At 37.7% G+C, this 13,298-nt stretch overlaps 1 protein-coding gene across 1 annotated transcript in view; it reads left to right on the plus strand.

Annotated features, from left to right (window-relative positions):
- The first annotated feature begins 2,485 nt into the window (after nucleotides 1–2,485).
- The window catches only part of ITGB6 (integrin subunit beta 6), a 73,096-nt gene continuing 62,283 nt past the window's right edge, over nucleotides 2,486–13,298 (plus strand). The window contains exons 1-5 of the mRNA XM_081096321.1: nucleotides 2,486–2,573; nucleotides 2,681–2,756; nucleotides 3,480–3,559; nucleotides 6,322–6,526; nucleotides 7,132–7,378. Coding sequence (XP_080952447.1) covers nucleotides 2,529–2,573; nucleotides 2,681–2,756; nucleotides 3,480–3,559; nucleotides 6,322–6,526; nucleotides 7,132–7,378 — 653 coding nt within the window. The 5' untranslated portion in view covers nucleotides 2,486–2,528. The remainder of the gene's footprint in view (nucleotides 2,574–2,680; nucleotides 2,757–3,479; nucleotides 3,560–6,321; nucleotides 6,527–7,131; nucleotides 7,379–13,298) is intronic.

Genomic DNA, 13,298 nt, shown 5'->3' on the forward strand with positions numbered 1-13,298 from the left:
ATATTAACCTTTGATTCTTTTGCAGGTTTGAATGTATGTTGGCTGTCCTGGAAGGGAGCTGTGTGGGGTGACCCCCAAAAGTAAAGGGTGTCTAGCTGCCAAGAGGACAAGTGCCCAACTGGGCAGGGAAGGGTGCCCATCAGGTTTTGGTCTCTGTTGAGAGACAGCTAACAGTTGACAGCCTGTAATACTGTCTTGCAGGCCTGAGTCACCATGCCCATGTCAGGGGTAGTAAAGCTGGAAAAAGCCTGTTTAGACTAGAAAGTCTGAGGCATGGTTACTGTTTTGTTTTAAATCCATGAAAAGAAATTAGCAAGGAAAGTCAGAAAATCTTAGAGTAAATCAGTATGTTTTTCTCCTTATGTAATTCCTCCGAAATCTGGCAATGCTAAGTAAGTACGTGTCTTTGCATAGATTCAGTAAGACTGGTTCCTAATAGTGGTTTTATTAACGGAAAACTTTGACTGGAGTATCATGTTTTAAAGAGCCCTGTCTGAGCTCTAAAGACTTGAAGCCACTAAGAATGCCACGAAGAAAGCCTGGTATCCTGCCTGGGAGCCCTGAAAATGGCTGGCGCTGGAGCGTCAGGCCCATGCCCTACCATCACTGGCGGTTGGTAAGAGTAGAAGGGGAGCAGTAAAGATGCCTCTGCATCCCTGCAGAACCCCCACACACTCTGGGCCGCAACGAGTAGGAGGGCTACTGAGATGGGCCTTAAAGCATGGAGCGTGGGCTCAGGTGGAGTTGCTACAGGTGAGGGATTCACCTAACTCAGCAGATACTGCAGGCAGGCCTGATGGCAGCTGGATGGCTTGGCTTCCTGGCCCTACGGGGCACATTAAGGTTCAACCATGAAATTCCAGCAAAGGTAGTCAGTTACCATTCTTGTTGTGTTTATGCAAACATCAGGACAGTAAATAAATTAATCTTGATTTGGCTTTTTAATAGCCATGGAGGAATTTTAAGAAGAAAAATCCTATTTCAATAGAAGTTGTTAAAGCTAAAATGATTTCTTTCCCTTCCACCGGACCATTTGTTAAGCTTATAAGAATAGTTCAGTTGATAGTTCTGTGTGCTCACTATGGGCCCCTAGCGACGGTGAAATAAAAGTGCAGTCTGTCTCATGATTGAGCCAGAAGTTCCAAGACAAGGGGGGAATGAAAGGGCGAGGGCTATGCCCTCTATCTTGCCCTGGATCCTCCATGTTGGGGCAGAGGCAGAGGAGTGCCTTCTTCCCGGAGGTCCAGGCCCCTGCTGGCCACGCCTGGGAACAAGACCCAACTTGGCGCCTGGCAAATTGGAGGGCCCACAGTCAGCTCCCCTCCCCTCACTATTAAAAGCCCTGATTTTCTCGTGAGTAGCACTCGGTTTCCGGTCGCTGCGTCGACTGGAGGCCCGGGTCGGGTTAGCTAACTCAATAAAGGACCTTATGCTTTTGCATCGGACTGGCTCCCTGGCGTGGTTTCTTGGGGATCTTGAATTCTGGGCATAACATATATTTTTATTGATTTCAGAAAGGAAGGGAGAAGGAGAGAGAGATAGAAACATCAATAATGAGAGCGTATCATTGATCAGCTGCCTCCTGCACGCCCCACACTGGGAACTGAACCCACAGCCCGGCATATGCTTCCACCGGGACTTGAATCATGACCTCCCAGTTCAAAGGTCAACAGTCAACCACTGAGCCATGCCAGCTAGGCGCAAAAACATCCTCTTGAATACATTAGGAAAATATATGAATCAGCCTCATGAATTTAGCCATGGCTTGTATGAATTTTAAATTTGTCACTATGTTGTTCAACAAATAAATACCGCCTATGCTCCACGGGGTGAGCTAGAAGCTGGGACAGTACACAACCAAGAGCACTTGGTTCCTATCAGGAATGACTCAGAATCTTGGGCATCAATGTTTCAGTTTCCACTATTGTTATTTTGAGACTAATTCTGGTCTAATTTGATTTTATTATATTTATTTAAAATATTGTTTTAAAAATAAGATTTCTATACTTATATAAAAAAGTATCTTCCATCCAATGTGAAAAACAAGGGAGCACAATGTTTTGCTTTCCTTAGCCTGCCTTCTAAATTGACTGTGAAATGGTTTCTATTTTTCAGAATTTATTTCAATTCTCTGCAAAGGATTTAAAATGGAATACAAAAATCTCAGGTATTTTTCTTTAGCTCAATTTTTTAAATCCTTCTTACCTATAACTTACAGATTTGTGTTTTATTTATCATCTTTACTGTTTTTCTTTAAAATTATTTTAGAAACAACTTTAAAACATTTCAATTGCTCTTTTGACATTTCACTGATCAATATTTCTCTGAAGGTATTGACTTTCTCTAGGATGCAGAGAGACTAATAGAAATTACACAAAAATTTCTACTGAATGAATTTCTCCACCTTCTTGGTGATTGTACACCTGCTTTCCTTATAAGGAGAACAAGGAAGTAAATCATGTTGAAGTTGCTCTTAAGCACAGCTTTTCTTCTTTACCTGTCCAGGTAGCCTGTTTTCATTTGTCTTAATGAAAACTTTTTTATTTACATCTCAAGTTTCTTTTCAAAGCAGTGTAAGTAGTATTCAACATTTTACACTTTGAGGAAAAAAGACTTTAACGATGTTCAGCTTTGGTCTTGTAACGCTGAAGGTAATTCATTTTTTAATCTGTTTGCACAGCGAGAACTGAAACGAATGGGGATTGAACTGCTTTGCCTGTTCTTTCTATTTCTAGGAAGGCACGATCATGTACAAGGTAAGACCTGAGCTCTCCCATATATTGCTTTCGTGGTATGCTTGACAAACCTGTCATTTGGTTCAGAAACGCGATCTGAAGTCATTTTTTATTTAACCGGTTTGATTGCTTTCTTGCCATTGAGCGAACACTTTAACAAATTACAGGCAGACGCAGGACTGTTCCACAGCGTATGCTCTAGGCTTAAAGTAAATAAATACAAAGGTTGCATGGGCACTTTAATGAGGAGAATTAAACAGCATTACTACACAATAGGACTTCTTAATACATTTGTGACAACCATTTTAACTGACTAGCTGGGTTTTCTTTTTAATACAACAAGAGTAATGACCTTGAGAGAGAACAGGGATTTATTTAAAAACTAAAACTATAGTACATTTAAGAGAGAAGTATTTTAAATAGGTGCAAATATTTTTTTAAGATTAAAGTGGATAATAATGAATGAGAACAGTGAATGATAATTTTATATTTGTGAACATTGGAATATTTCCTATTTTAAGAATAAAGAGAATGATCATTTTGGGATAAGAAGACATACATATTTTCAATGTGGTTGATGTCAAATATAAACTTTATCAATTGGTAACATTTTGAGGACTGATCTGTGAAGACAAAAATAAACTTGGCTATTGTTTCATTCAAGTACTTTAAGAGCCATAAGCCTGGAAAGTGGAGTGACTGAGAGAGTGCTGAATCCCTGTGTCTTGCTGGGTTTAAACACAGGTGGCTGTGCCATGGGAGGTGCAGAGACCTGCGGAGACTGTTTGCTCATTGGACCTCAGTGTGCCTGGTGCTCTCAGGAGGTAAAACAAATGACCTCAACGTGATTGTAAAAGCCTCAGTTACACTTACGTTAATGCCTTCAGTGATGTGCTGACTGTGTCCTGCTCTCTGTGGGGTTAGAGGGATGAGAGAAACCTAGGAGAGAAAATGTAAGCATTAGTAGATGGATCAAAGTAGTCATTGCTGTGATTACTTTCAAAAGCAATTTGCAGAGGGAGTGAATGTCAAATTATTCAGAAAAATATTTAACTCGGGGTCCGTTATTTCACCTGATCCCCCCCCTTATATTAAAGCCAATTCTAACTGTTCACCGGTCAAATGCCATCAGAGGTCATGGAGATGGTATTTTCTAATGTTAAATATATATTTGACTTCAGTACCATAATTGTAGTCCACCTGTGAACCGGGATCCATTCTGAATCATTGTGAGATTCTAAGAGAAGTATTCTAGATTTGGGTTAAACTTTACTATTCAGACATTACCCAGTTCTTTTAAACATTACATTTTCATGAGCTTGGTGACTGTACCACAATGACCAAGCCCAAAATAGCATTCCTTATCTGTTCAAATGGAAAAGTATGTGGAGGTAGTACAAGGACTAGGGAATGTGTTATAAGCCAGCCTGAGTCACTGCCTCCTGTGACACTAGAGAGCAACCTATAAATGATTCTTGATAAGAACATCAAAAAAAATCTGCTTAGCTTTTTCTGGATTTAGAACACTGCACTACTGAACCTCATAAAGAGAATCTAAACACAAATCAAAACATACTAATGCCAAGTTCAGCAAGGACTGGTAGCATGCTCAAGGGGAACCAACCTGGACCCCTCACTCAGACCAGGCTAGAACTGTTCAACACGCCTCCCAGGCTGAAGGCTTACCCGGGGAGGAGGGCTTCAGGGACCCCAGAACGAAAACCCAGCTCACGCCCCCTACCTTTTGTTTGTGACTGATGAGGCACAAACAAAAGTGCAGTGTGAGGGAATTATGCTTTTTCTTTTCTTCTTTGTATTAAGTTTATTGGGGTGATATTTGTTAGTAGAATTATATAGGTTTCAGGGGTACAATTCTATAATACATCATGAGTCTATTGTATTGTGAATCAAGTTTTCTTCCATCACCATATCTCCCTCTGACCCTCTCCTACCTTCTCCCATTCCCCTTTCCCTCTGGTTATCACCATACTGTTGTCTGTGTCTATGAGATGTGTGTGTGTGTGTGTGTGTGTGTGTTTTGCTTAATCCCTTTACCTTTTACACCCAGCACCCAGAATTATGCCTTTTTGAGCTCATGTATAAAGAGTAGGTTTGAGAATATACAAAGAAGGGAAAACCCACATTTTTTTTATATTGACTCCCTGAAAAAGACAATATTAGTTTCCTACCAGAGACGTAAAACAACAAATCAGTCTAACAAACTGTTCACTCTGGAATTTTTATTTCAATGCATCTTTTAGCACTCATTTAAGAGAGCTTCGTAAGTTACTACTGATAGCTTTACCTGGGGATGATACTTGGTAGTCAGTTATTGTCAAATTTTAAGGCCAGATTATTCTAAAAGATTACTCTAATGGTAGCAGTTATATCAGCTGAGGCATTTGGAACAAAAAGTAAATTAGGCTTCTTCTTAGAACATATAGAAGAATAGCTTCTATGATTAATACCCGCTCTAGTCTTTTGGCAAAGATAGTAATTATAGGTGGTAGCAGTGACATGTTGAGAAGGGTTGCGAGGCCTTGTCCAGCCACTGTTTACCTTGGATACATCACAGAAAGTTAGTTTGCTACCCGTAGCCTGGTGCCTCAAATATGCACAGGCTTGACTGATATAGAACAAATTACAGTCTCAAAAATCAATTTCAGAAGGAAAGTTTCCTAGCTGGTGAAACAGCAAGAGTGGCTTAGAATTCTAAGGCACGAGAACAACAATATGAGCACTGGTTTGCTTCTTTCCAAGCATGAGAGTCAATGGGCCTCAAGTTTGACTGCTTAGAGCCTCACAAGTTCTTTCCAGGTAAGACAAGTGTTTATCCTTTTACTCCTTCCGCCTTTTTCCTGGGAATCCCTGGCCACATGTCTTCCTGGAAACACTCATCTCACTGCCTCCTGCTACTCGGCTGAATCAGAGCTACTGGGAAATTCCCGAGTCTTATATAGAAAAGCACTTTATTTTCTTTCATTTCATTTCCCCCTTCCAAATCTTGGAAAAAGTTCTAAAAGATCTTAAATTGAATACTTTAAGACACTGAGTTTAAAGTCCCCAAGAGGTTAACTTTAATGAAGTACTACTGGAACACAAGGGTGATGCATCCATGTGTGAAACCAGGACAGAGCTAGATAAAGCAATGTAGGAATCCACAGAAAAGGTCACTGGATTTGGCATTAGACACACTGAGAACTTGGACAATCCTAGGATTCCACAAGCCCTCAGGTCATCTGTGAATTTATCACAAATGACATCTACTGCATTATCTGACTCATCTGTCTCACGTTTCTGGGCATAGCAAAGGAAATTTGAAAAATAAGCATTTTATACAACCAAAACAAATTGTTAGGTAAATTCACTTGAATATAATAAAAAGAAGAATGCAATTTTACTCTGAATTTTAGTGGCAGAATTCTCTGGTTATTCTGCTATAACTTAATTTTAGACACACAATCAATAGCAGGGATATGACATTCTGAGTATGGCAAGATGCCTAACTAGTAAAGCAAGCAAAATAAAATGGTATCTTACAAAAATACAGATTTGTCTTTTTCTTTTTATTGTTTTTCTTTTTTAGAATTTTACCCAGCTACCTGGAGTTGGTGAAAGGTGTGATACTCGAGCAAATCTTCTAGCTAAAGGATGTCAAGAAAACTTCATCGAAAACCCTGTCTCCCAAGTAGAAATACTTACAAATAAGCCTCTCAGTGTAGGCAGACAGAAAAATAGTTCTGACATTGTTCAGATTGCACCTCAAAGCTTGATTCTTAAATTGAGACCAGGTATGTTATGATTGACATGAGCATTAGATCACGTAAAAATATCTAAGATCACATGGTAATATCACTGTTCTGCTCAGATACCTTGTACCACATATTACAATACCATTGTTTATTATTTCCTTTTCCCATTCTTAAGGAAATAGAGAACTGCTTTCCTTTATTCATATTGGTCACTTGTACTCCAAATGTGTCACTATAAAAAGCCTTATCTAATAGGCGCCATTTGAATTGCTCAAATGTTGTTAAGGTTTCCCTCACATTTCTTCAAGAGTTGTAACGTAGCTTTAAACTCCTTTTCATTTTGCTCCCCTTTTCTGAAAATACAAAAAAAGAATCAGCTTATCTCCCATCTAAATGGATGCTAGTCCTCCCAAGGAGATATAAAATATCCTAACTCTTACCTCCTTCAGGAGCTCTAAACACACTGCTGAAAGATTACCATGGGCTCATTCATTTATAAACTTGGCCACATAGTTTATGAAATCTTTAGTATCTTCAGTAACTTCTTATTGAAATGAAATAGGCAGCCAGCCCAGTGATTGGCCAGTCACAAACATGTCTCAATGCATATTTATGGGCTCGCTGTTCTTGCGGGGTATTTGCAGGTGGTGAGCAGACTGTGCAAGTGCAAGTCCGCCAGACGGAGGATTACCCAGTGGACTTGTATTACCTCATGGACCTCTCGGCCTCCATGGATGATGACCTCAACACAATCAAAGAGCTGGGTTCCCTGCTTTCCAAGGAGATGTCTAAATTAACTAGCAACTTTAGACTGGGCTTTGGCTCCTTTGTGGAAAAACCCGTCTCCCCTTTTATGAAAACAACGCCAGAAGAAATCGCCAACCCTTGCAGGTAAGTAAATGATTCTCTGGAATCTTTGAACACTGATTTACTGTAGAGATAGCCCCGCTCTGAGCTGCACTTGGCAGGAGCTTGCTAACTCCCTGGCATTTCCCTCCTGTCTGGTTAGATCTCAGCAGCTCTCTCAGTTGCCTGGGTTGTTCAGAACCAAGGGAAAGTCATGTTAATACATGGTTCTAACCTTGGGTCCTTGCAGCATCTGTCGCCCTGTGTAGGTCAAAATATGGCAAATTCAGCTCTGTGTTCTGCAGACATGGGGACCAAGTCTTTCCTATGGGTTCCACTCACCACTTCCGCTATGTGCCCATCCCCAGCCCATTTGAGACTATCTATTCTAAATGATCACCACTTTCTGTGGCCATTTGACAGTAACCCACATGTTCTCAGAGTCTCCACTATAATGACTTCTGCCAAAATAGCATGTTTTGCAGCTTCCTCTGACATACTTTGGGAAATGTGGATTTCTCTTACTGCTTGGAGAAGGCCTTTATAGCCTTCACTGCTACGTAATTCAGTAGAAAATTGGGTGGTGACTCCATTATAATATGCTTTAACCAGCAATTAAAATAATGTATTATGCAGGTGGTGATGGTTGAAGGTGAACTGCTTTGTGATGGTTTACCTATAGAGTCAATGACATGTTCCAAATAAAATTATTTCATATCCTTCTAATGAAAAAGAGCTATCATTTGGTTAGTGCCAGGCCATATGCTGAAGGTTTTACATAAATGACACCCTCCAGTCTTCATAATAACAGCAAGTCAAAGCAGATTCTTTTATCCCTATTTGGAGGAAGTAACAGAGGCTCTGAGAGTTTAGGAATTTCCCCAAGGCCACATGACTAATCAGGGATTTGTACTAAGATCTGGGTTGCTCCAAAGCCAAGCCTTTTACTGCCATAAATATGGCATATATGAAATAACTTTCCAAGCCTCCATTGACTTTTAATACTTGTATGCACCCAGGCATCCATCTCTGTAAAAGACAAACAAGATTAATAATATGACTTTAAGACATTTCAGTATGATTTCCAACTAGAATCTGACATAACCCAAAATAATTTGACCATGAAAGGAATTCATTACTGATTGTAACTCTTGGGAGTTGTTGTGTTTGCATTCATGTATCAGAGATGGTGTCTGTCCCCACTTCCTTTTTTGTCATATAATTGACATAAACTACAATGCACACATCAAAAATGTTCAGTTTGATGAGGTTTGACAATTGAGTATACCAATATAATCACTACCTAAAACATGATATAGAACATTTTCATCATCATTTTCATCAGTTTCACTCAGAAACTTCCCTTGGGCCTCATTACATTCAGTTCTAGTTCATCAGAGGCAACCACTTTTTGGTTCCTGTAATTTAGATAGGTTTTTCCTATTTTGGGATATTTTTTTTTTTATAAATAAAGTAATGAAGTATAGCCTTCTGTGTTTGCCTTCTTTTGCTCAAAATAATGTTTTTGAGATTCATCCATGATTTTGTGTTTCTCAGTAGTTTGATCCTTTTTGTTTTAAGTAATAGTCCATTATATGGATTTACTATATACTTTGCTTATTCATTCTTCCATTAATGGACATTATTTTGGATTGTTACCCATTATTTTGGCTATCATGAAAGATGTTGTTACGATCACTTGCATATAATTCTTTCTTTGGATAGATGGACTTTTTATTTTTCTTGGGTAGATAACCAGAATTGGAATTTCTAAATGGGATACGTATAGTTTTAATTTTTTAAGAAACTATCAAATTATTTTCCAAAGTGGATGTGCATTTCCATCAGCAATGCTATTCAAAATCCTTGCTAATACTTGGTGTAGTCAGCCTCCTTAATTTTAGCCATTCAAATAAGTGTGTACCTCATTGTAGCTTAAATTGCATTTTCTTAACGACAAATAATGTTGAGCATCTTTTCATGTCTTTATTTGCCATTCTTATATCTTCTTTTGTGAGGTATTATTTAAAATATTTTGCCCACTTTAAAAAATTAGATTTTCTTCTTAACATTCTACTGTATGTGTTCTTTATACGTTCTGGATAAAAGTTCTTTATCAAAGTTCTTTACCTGTTTTGAAAATATTTTCACTCAGTCTATGGATTGTATTTTTATTTTTCTAGCAATGCCTGTGGTCATGCAAAAGTTTTTAGTTTGGATAAAGTACAATTTATCAATCTTTTATGTAATGGTTAGTTCTTTGTTTTCATACAATAAAAAATTGTATTTTTTTTTAAATCATTACTGAAGTTCAAAAGATCGTGAAAGCATGAAAATCATGAAGTTTGTGCAAAGAGAGTTGGCTTTACTTTAACTTCCTTGGATGCTTAATTTAATCCTCTCAGGAATGATATAAGAGAATCTAATGACACCAGTTATTTTCTTGAGATGTACAATTAGTTACCTGCCTGCTTAGTTCCTTTTGTGTCCTAAGAAATTTTTGTGAACCCCAATGTCACAAAGATGCTTGCTATGTTTTCTTTTAGAAGCTTTTCCATTGAAGCTCTTGCAGTTATGACTATGACCTCAAATATGTGCTTTTATTTGAATGAGGAAAAAGGCCTATGTTTCCATGCAAATATCTAGAACTATTTGTTACGCAAGATTTTCCTTTCCCCATTGAATGATCTTGATGCCTTTGAAGAAGGGCAATAGACTGAGTATGTGTGAGTCTAATTCTGGGAACTCTATTCTGTTCCATTGATCCTTTGAATACAGTCATGTAACCCTAATGCCTTATAAATCTTTATTACTGTAGCTTTATAAAAAGTCTGGAAATCTGGCCCTAACCGGTTTGGCTCAGTGGATAGAGCATCGGCCTGCGGACTGAAGGGTCCCAGGTTCGATTCCGGTCAAGGGCATGTACCTTTGTTGCGGGCATATCCCCAGTGAGGGGTGTACAGGAGGCAGCTGATTGATGTTTCTCTCTCATCGATGTTTCTTACTCTCTATCCTTCTCCCTTCCTCTCTGTAAAAAAACCAATAAAATATTAAAAAAAAAAAAGTCTGGAAATCTGGAGTGCGAGTCCAACTTTGCTGTTCCTTTGTTTTGGCTATTCTACATCTTTTGCATTTCCATAGTAACTTTAGAATCAGCTTGTCAACTCCTTAAAAAAATATGCTGAGATTTTGATTAGAATTGCACAGGCCAATTTGGGCAGAATGTACATCGGATATTCCAATCATTGCACATGACATATATTTCCATTCATTTAGATCTTGTCTCATTTCTCTCAGCAATATTTTGTCATTTTCAGGATAAAATCCTATGCATCCTTTGTCTGATTTATTGCTATGAGCTTTTGAATGCTGTTGTTAAAGTTAATTTTTAAATTTTATTTTCTAATTGTTTGTTGATAACATATACAAATGCAATTGATTTTGCATATTCACTTTGTATCCTGCAACCTTGATATATTTTCTTATAGGTTCTAGTCTGATTTTTTGTAGATTCCTTAGGATTTTCTATGTACATAATTGGTCATCTGTGAATAACAACTTCTTTCTCTCCAATATTTGTTCCTCTTCTTTCTTTTTCTTGCCTTTCATGCTGGCTAGGATCTCTTGTACAATTTTAAATAGAAATGGATAGAAGCTGCCCTTCATCTTGCTTGTGATCTTAAGAGGAAAGTTTCAACATTTCACCTTTAAGTATGTTGTTACCTAGTGGTTGTTTTTGTTGTTGCTGTTGCTGTTATTGTTTTTGAGTCCCTTTATCAGATCAGGGAAGTTTCCTTCTATTCCTTGTTTGGTAATATTTTTTAAAGTTACAAATGAATAATGATTTTATTTCCTCAATTTAAAGAGTTTTGCCAGAAAATTTAAGAACTCCTTACACTTGTGTATCCTTGGCCAGGACTTAGTTACATAGCCACAGCTAGCTGCAAAGGAAGCACATTGCTACCCCAAACAGAATCAGAATTTTATTAGTAGAGAAGAAAAAAAGAATGGATACTGAGTGACATCTATCAATTCCTGCAACACTGAACAGATTTCTAGAGAGATATAATGATTTGTATCCTCAAAAATGCTGTATAATAAATAAGTTATGATTATCATTATAAATTGTTTGATTCACTTGTAAAGGGAAATAAGCTTGGTGCTATGAGCCTCCTAACTCTTTATTATAAAGGCATTTCTAATGCTTTTGGCATTTTTAGAAAAAACATCAGAATATTGCACCAGTCTAAAATTTCTATATATTATGTCTTTCTCCTTCAACAAGCTTCAGTAAAGAGTCAAGTAGAACAATTCTATCTAGCATTAAAGTGCTACCTCTGCCCCAGGGGTTTGTTTAAAATCATTTTTTCTGTCACAGGTCAGATCAGATGTGGTACCATAAAGTACAAAAATGACCATAGGACCCCAACTGGTTTGGCTCAGTGGTTGAGCGTTGACCCATGAACCAGGAGGTCACAGTTCAATTTCCAGTCAGGGCACATGCCCAGGTTGCTGACTCGATCCCCAGAAGAGGATATGGAGGAGGCAACCAATCAATTATTCTCTCTCATCATTAATGTTTCTATCTCTCGCTCCCTCTCCCTTTCTCTCCCTGAAATTAATTTTTAAAAATTTAATAACAATAGGGAACAGTAGGTATGGAATGTTATCAGGAAAAAAAATTAAAATTAACAAAATTGAATGGCTCAGCTAAGCTGACAGACCACCATCTTGAATTAACAAGATCCTGTTTTTAATCAGGCTTCTAGAGAAGGAAAGCAGTATGGCATTTTATAGCTTTGATTGCATTTCATTCATGCATTTATTTATTCATCCAACCATTAAACAAAAACTTACTGAGCTCCAACTATGTGCCAAGTATGTGCTAGGCATGGGATCCCTGGGAAAAAAAGATCTGAGCTCTGTCCTCCAGGAGCTGAAACCCTTCAGGGAGCAGGCACATGGTATAGTGTGGTTAAGAGCGTGGGCTTTGGAGTCAGCCTAGAATAAGTCCAGATTCATCTACTCACTCCCAGTATCTCTGTAAGTGAATGATTTCACCTCTCAAAGCTTCAGTTTGGAATAACAGCTGATCACAGAGTGGTTTTAAGGATTGGTGGAGGTAATGAAGGGAAACATTTAGTACTGGGGTTGATCTTGAAGCTCTAAGTAAATGGCAGCTACTATCAATAATAGAGTATTATATATTAGATCTCTTGAAAGGTCAATATTTTTTCTATTTTCTAAACTGTTTCTTTTATTCTTGTTGGCAAAATTACCATTAGTTAAACTTACATATAAAGTTGTTTTTTTTTTTTTTTTTTTTTGCTGCAACATTATATTTTTTCCTTTTCCATTACATGTGGAAATTCTCCCAGTTTCTTTGTCCAGATACCTTCCCCCATACATATACACACCAAGAATTCAAACACTAAACACAAAAGTCAATCCTTTGATCAATCCAAACCTTGTAATTATGGAATAAAAATGCTATTTAGTAGAAAGGCAATAAGACGTAAGAGGAAAGACCATGGAGTTTTTCAGACCTGGGTTTAAATTATAACCTTGGACAAAATCTTACTCTCTTTGAACTTGCTCTCTTCACCTTTAAATGGAAATAATAATATTCACCTTTTAGGGCAATCGTGAGAACTGAATGAGCTCAGAACATGACAAACATTCAAAAGTGTTAATTTTCTTCCTCTCATCAACACTTAGTATCTTTAATAATTTTAATCTAGTGGTTCTCAAACTTAGAACTCAGGACTCTCTTACACTCTTAAAAATTAAGACCTTCCCCCAAGAGCTTCAGACTGTGTAGGTGGTATCTATCAATATTCAGCATGTTAGAAAACAAATATTAAAAAATCATTAGTTATTGACTTATTTGAGAATTAAAATAAGTAATGCATTGTATATTACTATAACACATCTTTACAAAAAAACACACACTGTTTTTCTAAGA

The sequence above is a fragment of the Myotis nattereri genome, assembly GCF_964212035.1.
Source record: "Myotis nattereri genome assembly, chromosome: 7".
Lineage (NCBI taxonomy): Eukaryota > Metazoa > Chordata > Mammalia > Chiroptera > Vespertilionidae > Myotis > Myotis nattereri.